Here is a 12837-nt window from a genome sequence, read left to right as displayed (position 1 = left end):
CGTTCGAAAGTTGTAAATGTCAGGAAGATATTCACAAATGATTTTCACTTATCTGTTAATGTATTTAATGTATTCACAGACATGTATTTTTATTTGTGGAATTCCGTTGTGTATTTGAAGATAAGCTTAAAATTTGCAAAATATGTGTGTGAGTTTACAAAATGTTATTTGTATTTGTGGAGCGTATTCACAGATACACATTAACATACGGATTGTCGATCTGTTCATGCAAGTTATATTGAGACAAATCTATCTCCATAGTGTGTGTGTGGGGGGCTAGGGCGTATAATATCGCGAAGCAAACCCGATGATGGTCACCAACTACAATAATTACTGGGAGGTTATCCCATATCTGGCAACCCAGTCCCCAACACTGTGGCGCTGTTACTCATGCCCGCATCCCCTTTGGGTCATATAGACAGTGAGTGAGATGGGCCGCTGCCATCTAGGCTGTGGTATATAAGTAGGAACTGCCCTGACCCTGAACGACCTTACGGGCGTTGGATGGTTATTCCGGGGAGCGTTTTGTTTGGCACGGAAGAATGGATCAGGAATTCGAGGACATAGACGCGTCGGGGGGATGGAAAAACCTTTACAACGTAAGTCGCAACACGGGGCCTCTCCTGTGTTTTTATGGCGATCCGCCGCTAACTAGTTAGCTTAGCTTGAGCTGATACTTTGCGTTGAAAAGCTGTTTTTTTGTGAGGCTGTCTTTAATATCATAGCCTTAGAGAACGCAAACAACCTTAAACTACTGAGTTCTGGCTGCGAGTTACACGCTGCCTTGCCACATAATGTTCGTCCAAACTTCGGGAGTCCGGTGAGACACTAGCGGATCACGCTCGGGCTTCCCGGACTTCCTTAGCTGCTGAGCTACAACGTGCAACGGCAGCTTTCACAGGGGCTTCTCTGCTAGCTTTAGCTTTTAGTGCGAGCCAATACGACACCGACCTAAAATCAGAATCCTTGTATTCATAAGGTATTACTTGGAACCAGTGTTGCCAGATGCCAAAAACAAAATAATCGTACAGTACAAGTAGGACTAATGTTTTAGTTGGGACTAACTAATACATTACGTGAGATGAATAATCAGGATGGTTCCAAATCAGCTCCTTAACTTTTCACTATAATAAAGGGAAAAAAACCTGAAACTATGACATGTCGAAATTATTGTACATTCAGGGTTTTTTAATAATTATTCGCCGTACAAAAGGCTAAATTATCGTACAAATACGATAATTATGGTACATCTGACAACGCTGCTTGGAACTAACCCAGATGGGAAACAAATCCTCCTTGCGTCATTCAAGGTGCTGTGCAACCGTTAAGTTAATTTTGTGATTAAAACTTTAACGTTGTTCACATGACACATTTTGATTTTGTAGTAGTTCTTTTATGCTCTAACCGGAGGTTAACTTTAACCTGTACGCTGGTTAATCAGTGCTTATTTTCATTTTTGTGTTATCTGTTACCTTGATGTATGTTATTTTTGCTACTTTCTTGGCTTTAATCTCAAAGAGATTCACCTGGTTAAATAAAGGCTTGATTATTATTTTGCTAATTGTGATGTGAGCTGCTGGGACATTGTCATTTTCCATTGGGGGTGAATAAAGTCTCTCTTTGTCTACATAAATCCAAATTCTACCTTATATCTGCATTTTTTTTATTTGTTGCTTGTTATTAGTGTAATACACAGAGATATTGCCATGCTTCGATGGCTCTATAAATTAGTTGATTTCATGGAATTAGTTCTGTGATGAGGGGCAGACAACCGAGCGTGTCAGAGCTGTTGACTTCTGTTGGCTTCTTCCTGGAATTGTGCAGTAAGAAATGTCTCTTTAACTGGGAGCCAGTTGAGAGAAGTGTCATCAATATTTGCATTGTATGTGCAATTGAATAGCACATCGAGCTGCCACATTTTCGAGTTTCTGTATTTGTTGCTCTTGACCCTAGAGCCAGGCAGTAATGAGGTGTGACGGGACCAGAGCTTGCAGGACCTGTTTAGCCGACGTTGACTGGCCTTTACCCATTTGTGCAACTGTTTTTGTTGTTGTTTTTCTTTCTGAGTGACACCCAGAACGTTGGTACTCCCGACATGTTCAGTTGACGTGTTTTCGGCTGTGGTTTTTCTTTTTTTTGGCTATAGTTTAAAGTAGTGGTCGACCGATTAATCGCCACTTTGAGATAATTGGCATCGGACCGGTGCCTGTGCTCACGAGGCAGGCTGAAAAATAAGTCTGCAGACGAGTGTTTTAAATATTGGTTTTCCTATACATATCGATTCTGAATATTTGAGACTGTTTCAATAGGAATTTCCGCACTATTTATTGATATACAGATTTTCTCGCTCTCTCTTCTCTCCGACAGCGAGTCACACACACACCGCTGTGGTACCCACATAGCCCCGCCCCCTCTTACTCGCTCGCTGTCTCTACTCGTTGTGGTGTTGGCTCATTAAAGATGGCAAGTGCAGTGCCTCCGCGACCGGTTTTGAAAGAAAACAGCAGGAGTGCTATTTGGAAATACTTTGCAATTGAGGCAAAACGTAAACCTAACTCAGAATATTAGAGTGGAGTTTTTTTTTTTCTCTCCGCTGTGCGTGCGTTCCCGGGGAGATTTTACTGTGTTTTTATTTTAGATGTATTTATTTTTGTCTATTTCATAACTTGTATAAAACACAGTTTTTAAACACAACACGGTTCTTTATAGTTTCGGTTCAGTAAGGGAGTGAAGTGCAGATCACAGGTGCCCCGATGCGTTCTGATATCCGCTACCTCGATGCCATGGCTACCTGACGGCATCAAGGTCAGCCCCCCCACACGTGCCTGCGTGTGTGTCCCGATACAGCGGTGCACCGCGCGGCCCGCTCCTGGCTCCCGTGCCTGTCTTTATTTTAGATCTATTTATTTTAATTTGTTGCCTACACTGAAAAAGATAATTGGATTTAATCAATTGAATTGTGGATTGGTTGCACACATTTTGTTTTGGTAGCAACTTAGACTATTGTGTTGAATCAACACAAACTATTTATGTTCAATCAACACAAGTAATTTATTTTGATACATAGTTAACAGAATGTGATTTAATACAGTTAATGAAGTTTGATTTAATAAAGTAAATTAAACTATCACTTTACTCCACTTTACTATCAACGCAACTCAGTTATTTTAACACAATTTCAATTACATGAAATTCAATTATAAATATACTTTTATGAAGATATAAATATGAATAAATATATACTGTATAACATTTTCAATATGAATAGAATACATTCAAATTAAATAATAAGCAATTAATCAATATTATTGTCCATTACATTTCAATTGACTATTTTGTGATCATTTCAAACCTCAACCACTTTAATTTTCATAAAACACTATGAGACAGTTATATTTAAAACCTTTATTTCACAAACAAGATGTAAGGCACAAGTGTGTCCACGATGGGTTTTGTAAAGATTTCTGTATAGCAGCGGCCTGTGTGTTCAATTTGGAATGTTGAAAATGTTCTACCCTCAGATGTTTCAGTTTTCTCAATGCTTCAATGCCTCCTTTGCCTGCATGCATGGGAATGACTGTGCAACATTCGTCTCCCAAGGTTTCTTTAACAAATCTGTTTTGCAGGGTCATAAGGGAAACGGCATGCAGTTGTTCTCTCACTCCCTCTAATGCCTGTTACCTGTGGTTTATAAAGCGCTGTTGATTATACCATAAGTAATTAACCCATCTGCTGTAGCGACCTAGATACTGAGCATTTATTGCCTGTCGGTACATGGGAACCGAGCCTTCAATTTGCCGGACACTATCCAATCCTCGCCTATTACCCGATTGTCATTGGGTATGCCATAAGGCTCTTGGTTAAATGCAATGTATACCTGACTATGTAGTAGCCATGGAATGATGGCACTTCTTTTGTGCCTTGTACTTGGTTGCCCCGGTGGAGGGACTATTATTGTTAATTGTCTTGTGACCATAACTGGGGTGCAAATTCCCCTCCAGTTGGGCTGGAGCTGGGACACAACTTGTTTGTTTTCCTTGCACAGCCAGAACATGTATCCCAGGGGAAGAGTTGCATGAGAGGAATCAGGCAGTTGGTATTGACTTATTGCTGTCCTATTTTTCTTGGACACGACATGGCCTCCATTTGGTGCTAGCTGCTGGCATTTGATCTGTGCCTTTTCTATGGTGGAGCACAGTTTTATATAGGCTGTGGTGAAGTTATTTGGGGACCATATTTCATTACATTGTACTAAACCTTCGTATCATTAAAGGCTGGGGTGTTACGTGCGACTACTTAATTTGCTTCTGTCACCTTACTATACAAAATGGAAAGACCACATGATACGGGATTCTTATAACCGGTGGTGGGGGGAAAAAAAAAAATCCTGCCCTGTCAGCGTTTTGTTTAGTCTGGCCGGGCAGACCTTTTGGTCGCCGCGCCATCATGTGGTTGTTACCCCTCCTGCCATGTGCATGGCACACTTGGCAAATCACTTATCTAGGTTGGGCAATCTCCTATTTTACATCCTGGTATTGGCCTAACCTGAGGAAGTTTTCTAGCGTTGTAGCAGACCACGCAGGTCTCACAACTTAGTTGTTTAGCTGAAAACACCAGCCATTAAACAAACATATTGGACCTCCACTGGGATGTTCTTTGTTTACCTGGTCCTACCTGACGCTTTGTCTGTGTGCCCCCTTTTACACTGTAATCCTGTCTGGTGGGTGTAATCAGCCTGTGACTCTTCTGCATCACTCCTACCTTTTTAAAGTCCAGTCAGCTGGCTGTGCCTTTGTTATGTTACCGATGGTTGGAACCAACTCAAGTGTCAGTATTATTATGGCTGCCGCAAGTGTCAGACTTTGCCCCCCTGGTATAATTCCTTTGGCCCTTCCCCGAGGATGGTGTATTACGCCCTCATATTGTTGAACCTCCCTTCTCGGGACAGGTTGTTTGCCTACTCTGACTTGCTGTTGGGCTAGTGGCTTCACTACTGTTAGTGGTCTCACTACTTCCTGAGCTGCTGCTTGTTGGGCTGCTGCCTGTGGTGTCTCTACTCTCATGCCCCGTTGTTCTCTGCCTTGCAGCCAGTTTCCTGGATCGTCTCCCTCCCTGTGGGGAAGTGTCACCTTCCCCATCGTTCTGGTGTTTCTGTCCCTGTGAGATGGTCACACCCGCCCCTTCGTGTTCAGACTGTCCCTGCGGGGTGGTTTCACCTGCCCCTTCTCTTGCAGAGGCGGTCGCTCTTCTCCTGTAAGCTGCGCATATTCTCTCTGGTTCTTCTGTGTGGCAGCAGTGATTTAGGGGGAACCAGACTTTCTTGCCTTCTACTTTTAGGGCAGTTCTGGTTGCTAAATGGACTTTGAACGGTCCTTTGCTCCTAGGTTGGTTCCACTTTCTTTTCATCACCTTAATGTACAACCAGTTGTATTCCTTGTAGGGCCTCTGGGATGTCTGCTTCTCTGTTGTCTGTGGCACCTTTTACCTGTTGGAACACAGCTTTATGTATTTGTGTTAGAAGTGATAGGTGGCTTTACAGCTCCCTTTCCAGTTGCTCAAGTGGAGGTACTTCATAAGGACCATGCGACTGAGGATGATGTACATCTCCAAATGTTTGTTTGATTCCCAGCATTTAACGCTGTCCTAAATGTCTCCCACAAAATGTGGTCCGTTGTCTGAGCTTATGCTGTCGGAATGCCAAATCGTGGAAACACTTCCCTGCACAAAAACTTGGCCACCGATCTGCAGTTTGTCCCTGTTCTGGGCACTGCCTCTACTCACCTGCTGAAACGACAGTCTACTACCAGGATGTATCTCATTCTCCCTATGCGTTGGGTCATGTCCACATCGTCTATCGTTACATTTCTAAAAGGTCCATCTGGTGGTGGAATGTGTGCTGTGAGCCGAAAATGCTTTCCTGATGTAATGTGCGCCCACTGTGGCTTTTAAACGGTGACCACCTGACCTTATAACCTCTTCTTGCGCAATGATCTCAATGCGCATTCCTATTGGAAAATCGTAATAGTCATGTGGGTAGCACAAATGTTACTCCCCCGCAAGCCTTTCTGGAGCCTGTCTAATGTGTTCGGAATCGTTCCTCTTGTGTTCCACAGATTTTTCCAGAGAGCTAGCTCTAATCTAGGCCTGTATGAGGGAAGGCAGTCATGATGGGTGCCAGGTCCTCAGCTACCAGTAGGGGTCATATTGAAGTGAATGATGCTGCACGTCTGGCTTCCTCATTGGCGGCATTCTTACCTTTGGCTATGGTGGTGTCTGTGTTCTTGTGTGTTGGGCATTTGACGATGGCGAGCACGGTAGGGAGGTGCATGGCCGCTAGCAGCTGAGTGATGTCATCCCCATGAATGATGGGTGTGCCGTCAGCTCTGTGGAAACCTCTGTTTCCATATATTGCCATAAACATAACATACGCCATATGCATATGCTGAATCTGTGTATACATTGAAGCGCCTGCCTGCCCCCAACTCGAATGCTGCTGTTAGCGCCTTAATCTCGGTGAGCTGCGCACAGCATGGCTGAGCTATTTAAGTCGTTTGGATATCCGCGACGGTTTCACCATCGTCACTTAACTGTATGACGTCAAACCCTGCGTCATTACCAGAAATCTCTGATCAGCAACCATCAACAAAGAATGTGAGATCTGCTGTGAGTGGTTTGTTTTTTGTCTTCACGCGCACGCAAAAACACTTCTGTGTCCTGGACAGAGTTGTGGGTAGTGTTGTCACGATACTCGAATTTCTAACTTCCAGACAATACCTTGAATATCGATATTTGATACCATTTTCGATACCACAGGGGAAAATTGACAACATTAAGGGCATCATTTTTTATATTTTTTTATTAATAGACAAATATAACAAGGGTATAACATGACAACGAGGTACGACTTTCCTTTTCTTGGCTCGTAGCAGAGAACAGCAGAATGACTGTAGTAAACATTAACAATAATAACGACTTTTTTACATGAAATGAAAACAATATTCTTCATGTAGTGGCCTTGTTCAAAAGCCTCTGAGATTGTCACACATTCAAAAGGCAATAAAGTGCAGGTAAAAAGAAAAGCAGAGCAATTTTATGCATTTTCAAGTAACAAATGAGTAAAAAAAAAAAAAATCTAATGAAAGCAATTACTATTCTTAGATATGCAGAGGTGAGTGAGAGTGACACCCATTACTTTTTCACCACCGTCCAGAAAAACAATTTTAACCGTCCCGAAGTTAATGTAATCCGTCCCATAATAAAAATGTTGTTCTAAATGTTATCCTTTTATTTTATTGTCATCTATAGTGGTTATTTGCATAAAAACCCACAATTGAAATGATTAGGAAATACATTTTGTATTTTTATTTAAATATTTGCTTTGATTAAAAAAATTCTTGGCATTATTAGTTTTAATTATATATTATAAGCTGCTTAGAACTAGTGTTGGTAATTATACAGGGCATAATTCCCTCTCTATCTGTTTTATGTTGCCATGAAAACATCAAATTTCTCCTTCAAACAACTGTATTTTCTCAAGTTTCTTGCCAAAAACTACATTTTACAAGATAACATTTGAACACACCATGGTACCATTATAATATACTTTCGTGCAATACACATTTTTACTGAATAGAGCTTTAACACATCATAATGCAACCTCTAACAGCAAGAGAAGAGACGCTCAGCTGTAGTCAGCCCCTGTATTGGGGGAAAAAATCGCTACGATGCACAGTCAATCCAGTTCGTAATTTTTTAAGTGATAGGCAAATAATGATAATACAATCCCCGAATTACCCTTCTGTCCTGGAAGTGTCCCAGCGATCTTGGTTCATCCCAAACACATTTTCTATCGTTTCCGGGACGGCGTTAGTCAGGGAGCCCTGGACAACACACTTATCAATAACAGTTTATGGGGTCATCTTGTTTAATGCTTCAGTGATGTTGAAAGGGGAGCTGTCACCAACCTCTCGAAATTTTTTATATAGGTCGGCATGTTGGTCCTTCAGGTGCTTAACTAAGTTGGTTGTGTTAGCGCCTTGCATATGGGCTTGCTTGTGTCTTTTGCCTTTCCTTCTTCATTGGCCTTAATTGCAAAGTACTTGGTACCAAACAGCACTCCTGCAATTTTCCTTCTCAACCAAGACCAGGCGCGGAGGCTCTGCACTTGCAATCTTTAATTAGCTAACAGTGTACAACAAACTGGAGAAAATTTGATGAGTGACGAGAACTGAGTTCTCGGAGCACTGTGAGTGAGTGAGAGGAGGTGGGGCTATGTGGGCACTTGTGTCAGAGAGAAGAGAGAGCAAGAAAGCCCAGCTGGTATCGATACTGTGGAAAATTAGTATGAAACCGTTTCAAATATTCATAATCTATTTATTAAGAAAAGAAAATCAATGTTTTTGACAAGCCTAGTTGTGGGGTGTGCCAACAACAGGCAGAACCATTTTGGTTGCCGGATTGATGGTTATATCAGTTCTGCGTGCCACATGCCATCTAGGTGGTGTTTTCAGGGCCCTCCGGCACAGAGACAGACAATGATAGGTTGTAGACATCAGTTTATTGTAGAGAGGAGGCTAGGTGGAATTAGCCAGGAGCAGATGGAACATGTCATGACAGGGCTCCTATCCTGAGGATGTGTGTGGATGGGGTTTTAACCTGCTGCTCGTAAGCCCAACCAATGAGCAACTGGTATGCAGCCTCCCTGACCAATTACCTAGATTCTGGTCAGGTGTGGCTGCTCAAACCATCCCATCCACACGACACACTGCATACCCCCAACGCCAAACTGAGAACAGAAATGGGGGAAAAAAAAATGTTTAAGGCAGACTCTGACACAGGGTTCCGATACCTTTTTAAATAATAAAAACTCCGGACTCTGAACCAGGAATGCTATACCTTATACAAACAAATGTCCAAAGAAAATTTACAGGTCCCCAGACCAGGTCCCCCAGTGCGACAACAGACTGACCCCTCCTCCCTTCCGGAGCGTGGGGCCTTGGGCTGCTGCACTGGCTGGTGACTGCGTGGCTGGACTTGGCTGCTGTGGGGGCTGCTTGGAGGGGTGGCCTACCTGCTGTGCTGCTGGATGGTCCCGACGGTGGCCGCTGGGGGGAGGAGCTAGTCGTAGACAGTTACCCATTGTGGTTGGTGCAGCTGCTTCTCCTCCACTCCTCCACCGGACCCCTAGGTGCTGCTGAGCCAGTCAGGAGAGGGTTGGTGCTGGGGCGGCCCGTTGACCCGCTGGTGGCTCCAGGGCATCTTTGGACAGCCCTTCTGTGTCCCTTCCCTGTGCCGGAGTCCCTGTTCCGGTGCCTCTGTAGCAGTTCTGCCTGCCACACACCATCCAAGTGGCGTTTTCAGGGTCCTCCGGCACGTATACTGGGACATGTTCCAATCAAGTTCAAGTGACGTCAGTAAGTTTACGGAGGTTGTAGTAAGTTTTGTAACTACCCTAGCGGATAATATCGTTCCCACGGTGAAAGTTCGGATATTCCCAAACCAGAAACCATGGGTTGATGAATCCATCCGCTGCGCTCTGAATGCGCGCACGGCCGCTTACAACGACGGTCTTGTATCTGGTAATATGGACAATTACAAAGCGGCGTCTTACAATCTGCGGAGGGCGGTGAAGGACGCTAAACGGACGTACAGGGAGACTGTGGAGCTACAGATGGAGCGGGGGGACACAAGACGCTTGTGGCAGGGGCTGCGGACTATTACAAATTACAAGAGCAGCTCCTCCCCAGCCACGAGTGTGGACGCCTCCATAGCTAGCCAACCAACTGAACTCCTTTTATGCGCGGTTTGAGTCTGGCAGCAACACCACCAGCTCGCCTGCTAATTGGAGTTACACCGCTGGGGATGAGCGCGCACTCTCAGTGTCTGTGCACGAGGTCAGGAGGGCTTTGATGCGGGTGAACACCAGGAAAGCTGCGGGCCCAGACGGCATATCTGGGCGAGTACTGAAGACCTGTGCTAACCAGCTAGCTCCTGTCCCGAAGATCACCTCTCCTGCCTGCCTGAATGACTACCGTCCGGTGGTCTTCACCTCGGTGGTCATGAAGTGTTTCGAGAGGCCGATTAAGGATTACATCTGCGCCTCCCTCCCCCGCACCTTGGACCCGTTGCAGTTCGCGTACTGGCAAAACAGATCCACGGATGACGCGGTCTCCCAGGTACTGCACACCACGCTCACGCATCTGGATGGCCAGAAGGGGGCCTATGTGAGAATGCTGTTCATCAATTATAGTTCAGCTTTCAACACCATAGTCCCCACCAGACTGGCTGTCAAGCTGATGGAGCTCGGACTGAATGCTCCGCTGTGCGCCTGGATCCTGGACTTCCTCAACCGGCCCCCAGGTGGTCAGGGTGGGGAAGCACATGTCAAGCTCCCTCACCCTGAACACAGGATCCCCCCAGGGCTGCGTCCTCAGCCCCCTACTGTACTCCCTGTACACACATGACTGTGTGGCCAGGTCCAGCTCAACACCATCATCAAGTTTGCTGACCACACCGTGGTTGTGGGCCTGATCACCGACTGCGATAAGAAGGCCTACCGCGAGGAGGTGGCTGACCTGTCACTCTGGTGCCAGGACAACAGCCTCCACCTGAACGTCAGCAAAACCAAGGAGCTGATTGTGGACTTTAGGCGAGGATCACAATCGAGGGCGCACGCGCCCTTGTTGATTAATGGGACTTCTGTCGACAGGGTGAGCAGCTTCAAATATCTGGGAGTCCACATCACAGAGGACTCAACATGGACTGTACACGCAGACACTCTGGTGAGAAAGGCGAGGCAGCGTCTTTACCACCTTAGGCAGCTGAGGAAATTCCGGGTCTCTGTGAGGATCCTCAAGTCCTTCTACTCTGGAGCAGTGGAGAGCATCCTGACAGGCAACATCACTGCCTGGTTTGGGAGCTGTACTGCTCAGGACAGGCGGACCCTGCAGAGGGTGGTGCGTTCAGCTGAATGTACCACTGGAACTACCCTCCCCTCCCTGCAGGACTTATACACCAGGAGGTGTAGTAGCAGAGCCCGCAGGATCATGAAGGATCCTAATCACCCCAACAACAGACCGTTCCAGCTGCTGCGGTCAGGCAGGCGCCTCCGCAGTCACACTGTGAGAACAGAGAGACTGAGACTGAGTTTTTTCCCGCAAGTCATAAGAACTGTCAATGCTGACCTCACCAGGGGTCCTCACTGAGCCACACACATAGGCTCCACTACCTTCGGTACTGTATCTAGCATATTGTACGGCATACTGTTCTGGGTTGTTCGGTGATACCGTATTGCTGCGCCGTACTGTTGTATACTGTGCTGTATTATCCCATAAACACTACCTCACTTTATTCACATGCCACTTTAATGCACATATCTGTATATACATAATTGCCTATCCCATATACATAAGCCTATTCCCCTTAACTATTCCATTTTATTCTATATATTTTTATTTAAGTATTCGACTTACTGTATTACGTTTTAGGAATCAGAAATTTTCCTAGGACATATTGTGTGTCATCACCGGGTGCGTTGCATTACATTTCACTGCATATATGTATGAAAGTATGTATATGTATGTGACTAATAAACCTCTTGAATCTTAAGGGTCCCTGAAGGTGTGAAAATGACCTTGGCAAAGTATATACAGTTTCTGACTGACCACTTTCCATGGTACAAAAAGAAGAACCGTGCTTTCCATAGCAAAATCATCTTCATGCATGACAATGCACCATCTCATGCTGCAAAGAATACTCATGGCTGTCATTGGCTGCTATGGGCAGAAAAGGAGAGAAACTCATGGTGTGGCCCCCATCCTTCCCTGACCTCAGCCCTATTGAGAACCTTTGAAGCATCCTCAAGCAAAAGATCTATGGGGGTGGGAGGCAGTTTGCATCAAAACAGCAGCTCTGGGAGGCTATTCTGACATCCTGCAAAGAAATTCAAGCAGAAACAATCCAAAAACTCACAGTTCAATATGGATGCAATAATTGTCAAGGTGATATCAAAGAAGGAGTCCTATGTTAACATGTAACTTGGCCTGGTAAGATGTTTTTGGTTGAAATAGCTTTTGACTTCAGTAAATATGACCTCCTACTGCTGCAAATTCAACAAATGACCATTTTCAGTTCTTTACAACCTAAAATGTTTTGAAACTCTGTTGTGCATAATAATTTGGAACAGTGCATTTTGAGTGTTTGATTTTTGAAAAAAATACTGTTATCATTGGGAGGTTTGTTCAATAACATTTGAATTAGACCCTAACGGTTGATAACTTGAAAATTATACTGACTCATTTGCATCGACTATTTAGGAAAATCGGAGAAAAATATAATTTGCATAATAATTTGGAACGCAGTGTATATTCGTCCGGAACTCCACGTGGTACGCCGATAGAATCTATATAAACCCTGTTGTCAAAAGTTGCTCCAGGTGCTTTTGGCTTCTATTTGTGTGTTTTGGACTTTGGACTTGGCATATATCATAAGCCACTAGCATGGTTGAGGGGTAAGACATAGAATGTCATCACGAGCTGTACCGAAGCACAGGTGCCGTGCCAGTTAAATGGTAACTTGGCTCTGTGTCTTCCCGCCACAGAACCAACAGATGTCAGCCCTTGGTGTGGTTTGATTGTTCACCCAGTTATCTGTTATCCCCTCATCTCCTGCGAACACATCTAAAGTTGTGTTGCAGGACGTCAGGGCTCTGACATCATGGCCTAACCAGCCCGTTCTCTGTAGGCAGGTGTAGTTGCCATCGTATGGGGTAAACCAGGGTGTATACGCCTTCTCTGACACGGGGAAAACCAGGTGTGCTACAGTGGTACAATTATAAGG

At 44.7% G+C, this 12837-nt stretch overlaps 1 protein-coding gene across 2 annotated transcripts in view; it reads left to right on the top strand.

Moving 5' to 3' along the window:
- Positions 1-440: 440 nt before the first annotated feature.
- ptpn2a (protein tyrosine phosphatase non-receptor type 2a) overlaps positions 441-12837 on the top strand; it is a 37132-nt gene continuing 24735 nt past the window's right edge. For both annotated transcript variants that reach the window (XM_080006090.1, XM_080006089.1), the window contains exon 1: positions 441-599. In XM_080006090.1, the coding sequence (XP_079862216.1) occupies positions 543-599 (57 nt within the window). In that variant the 5' untranslated portion in view covers positions 441-542. The remainder of the gene's footprint in view (positions 600-12837) is intronic.

Source organism: Zeus faber (genome assembly GCF_960531495.2).
Source record: "Zeus faber genome assembly, chromosome: 8".
Classification (NCBI taxonomy): Eukaryota; Metazoa; Chordata; class Actinopteri; order Zeiformes; family Zeidae; genus Zeus; species Zeus faber.
Note: the sequence above shows the minus strand (reverse complement) of the source record. Positions and strands in the feature narration are given on the sequence as shown.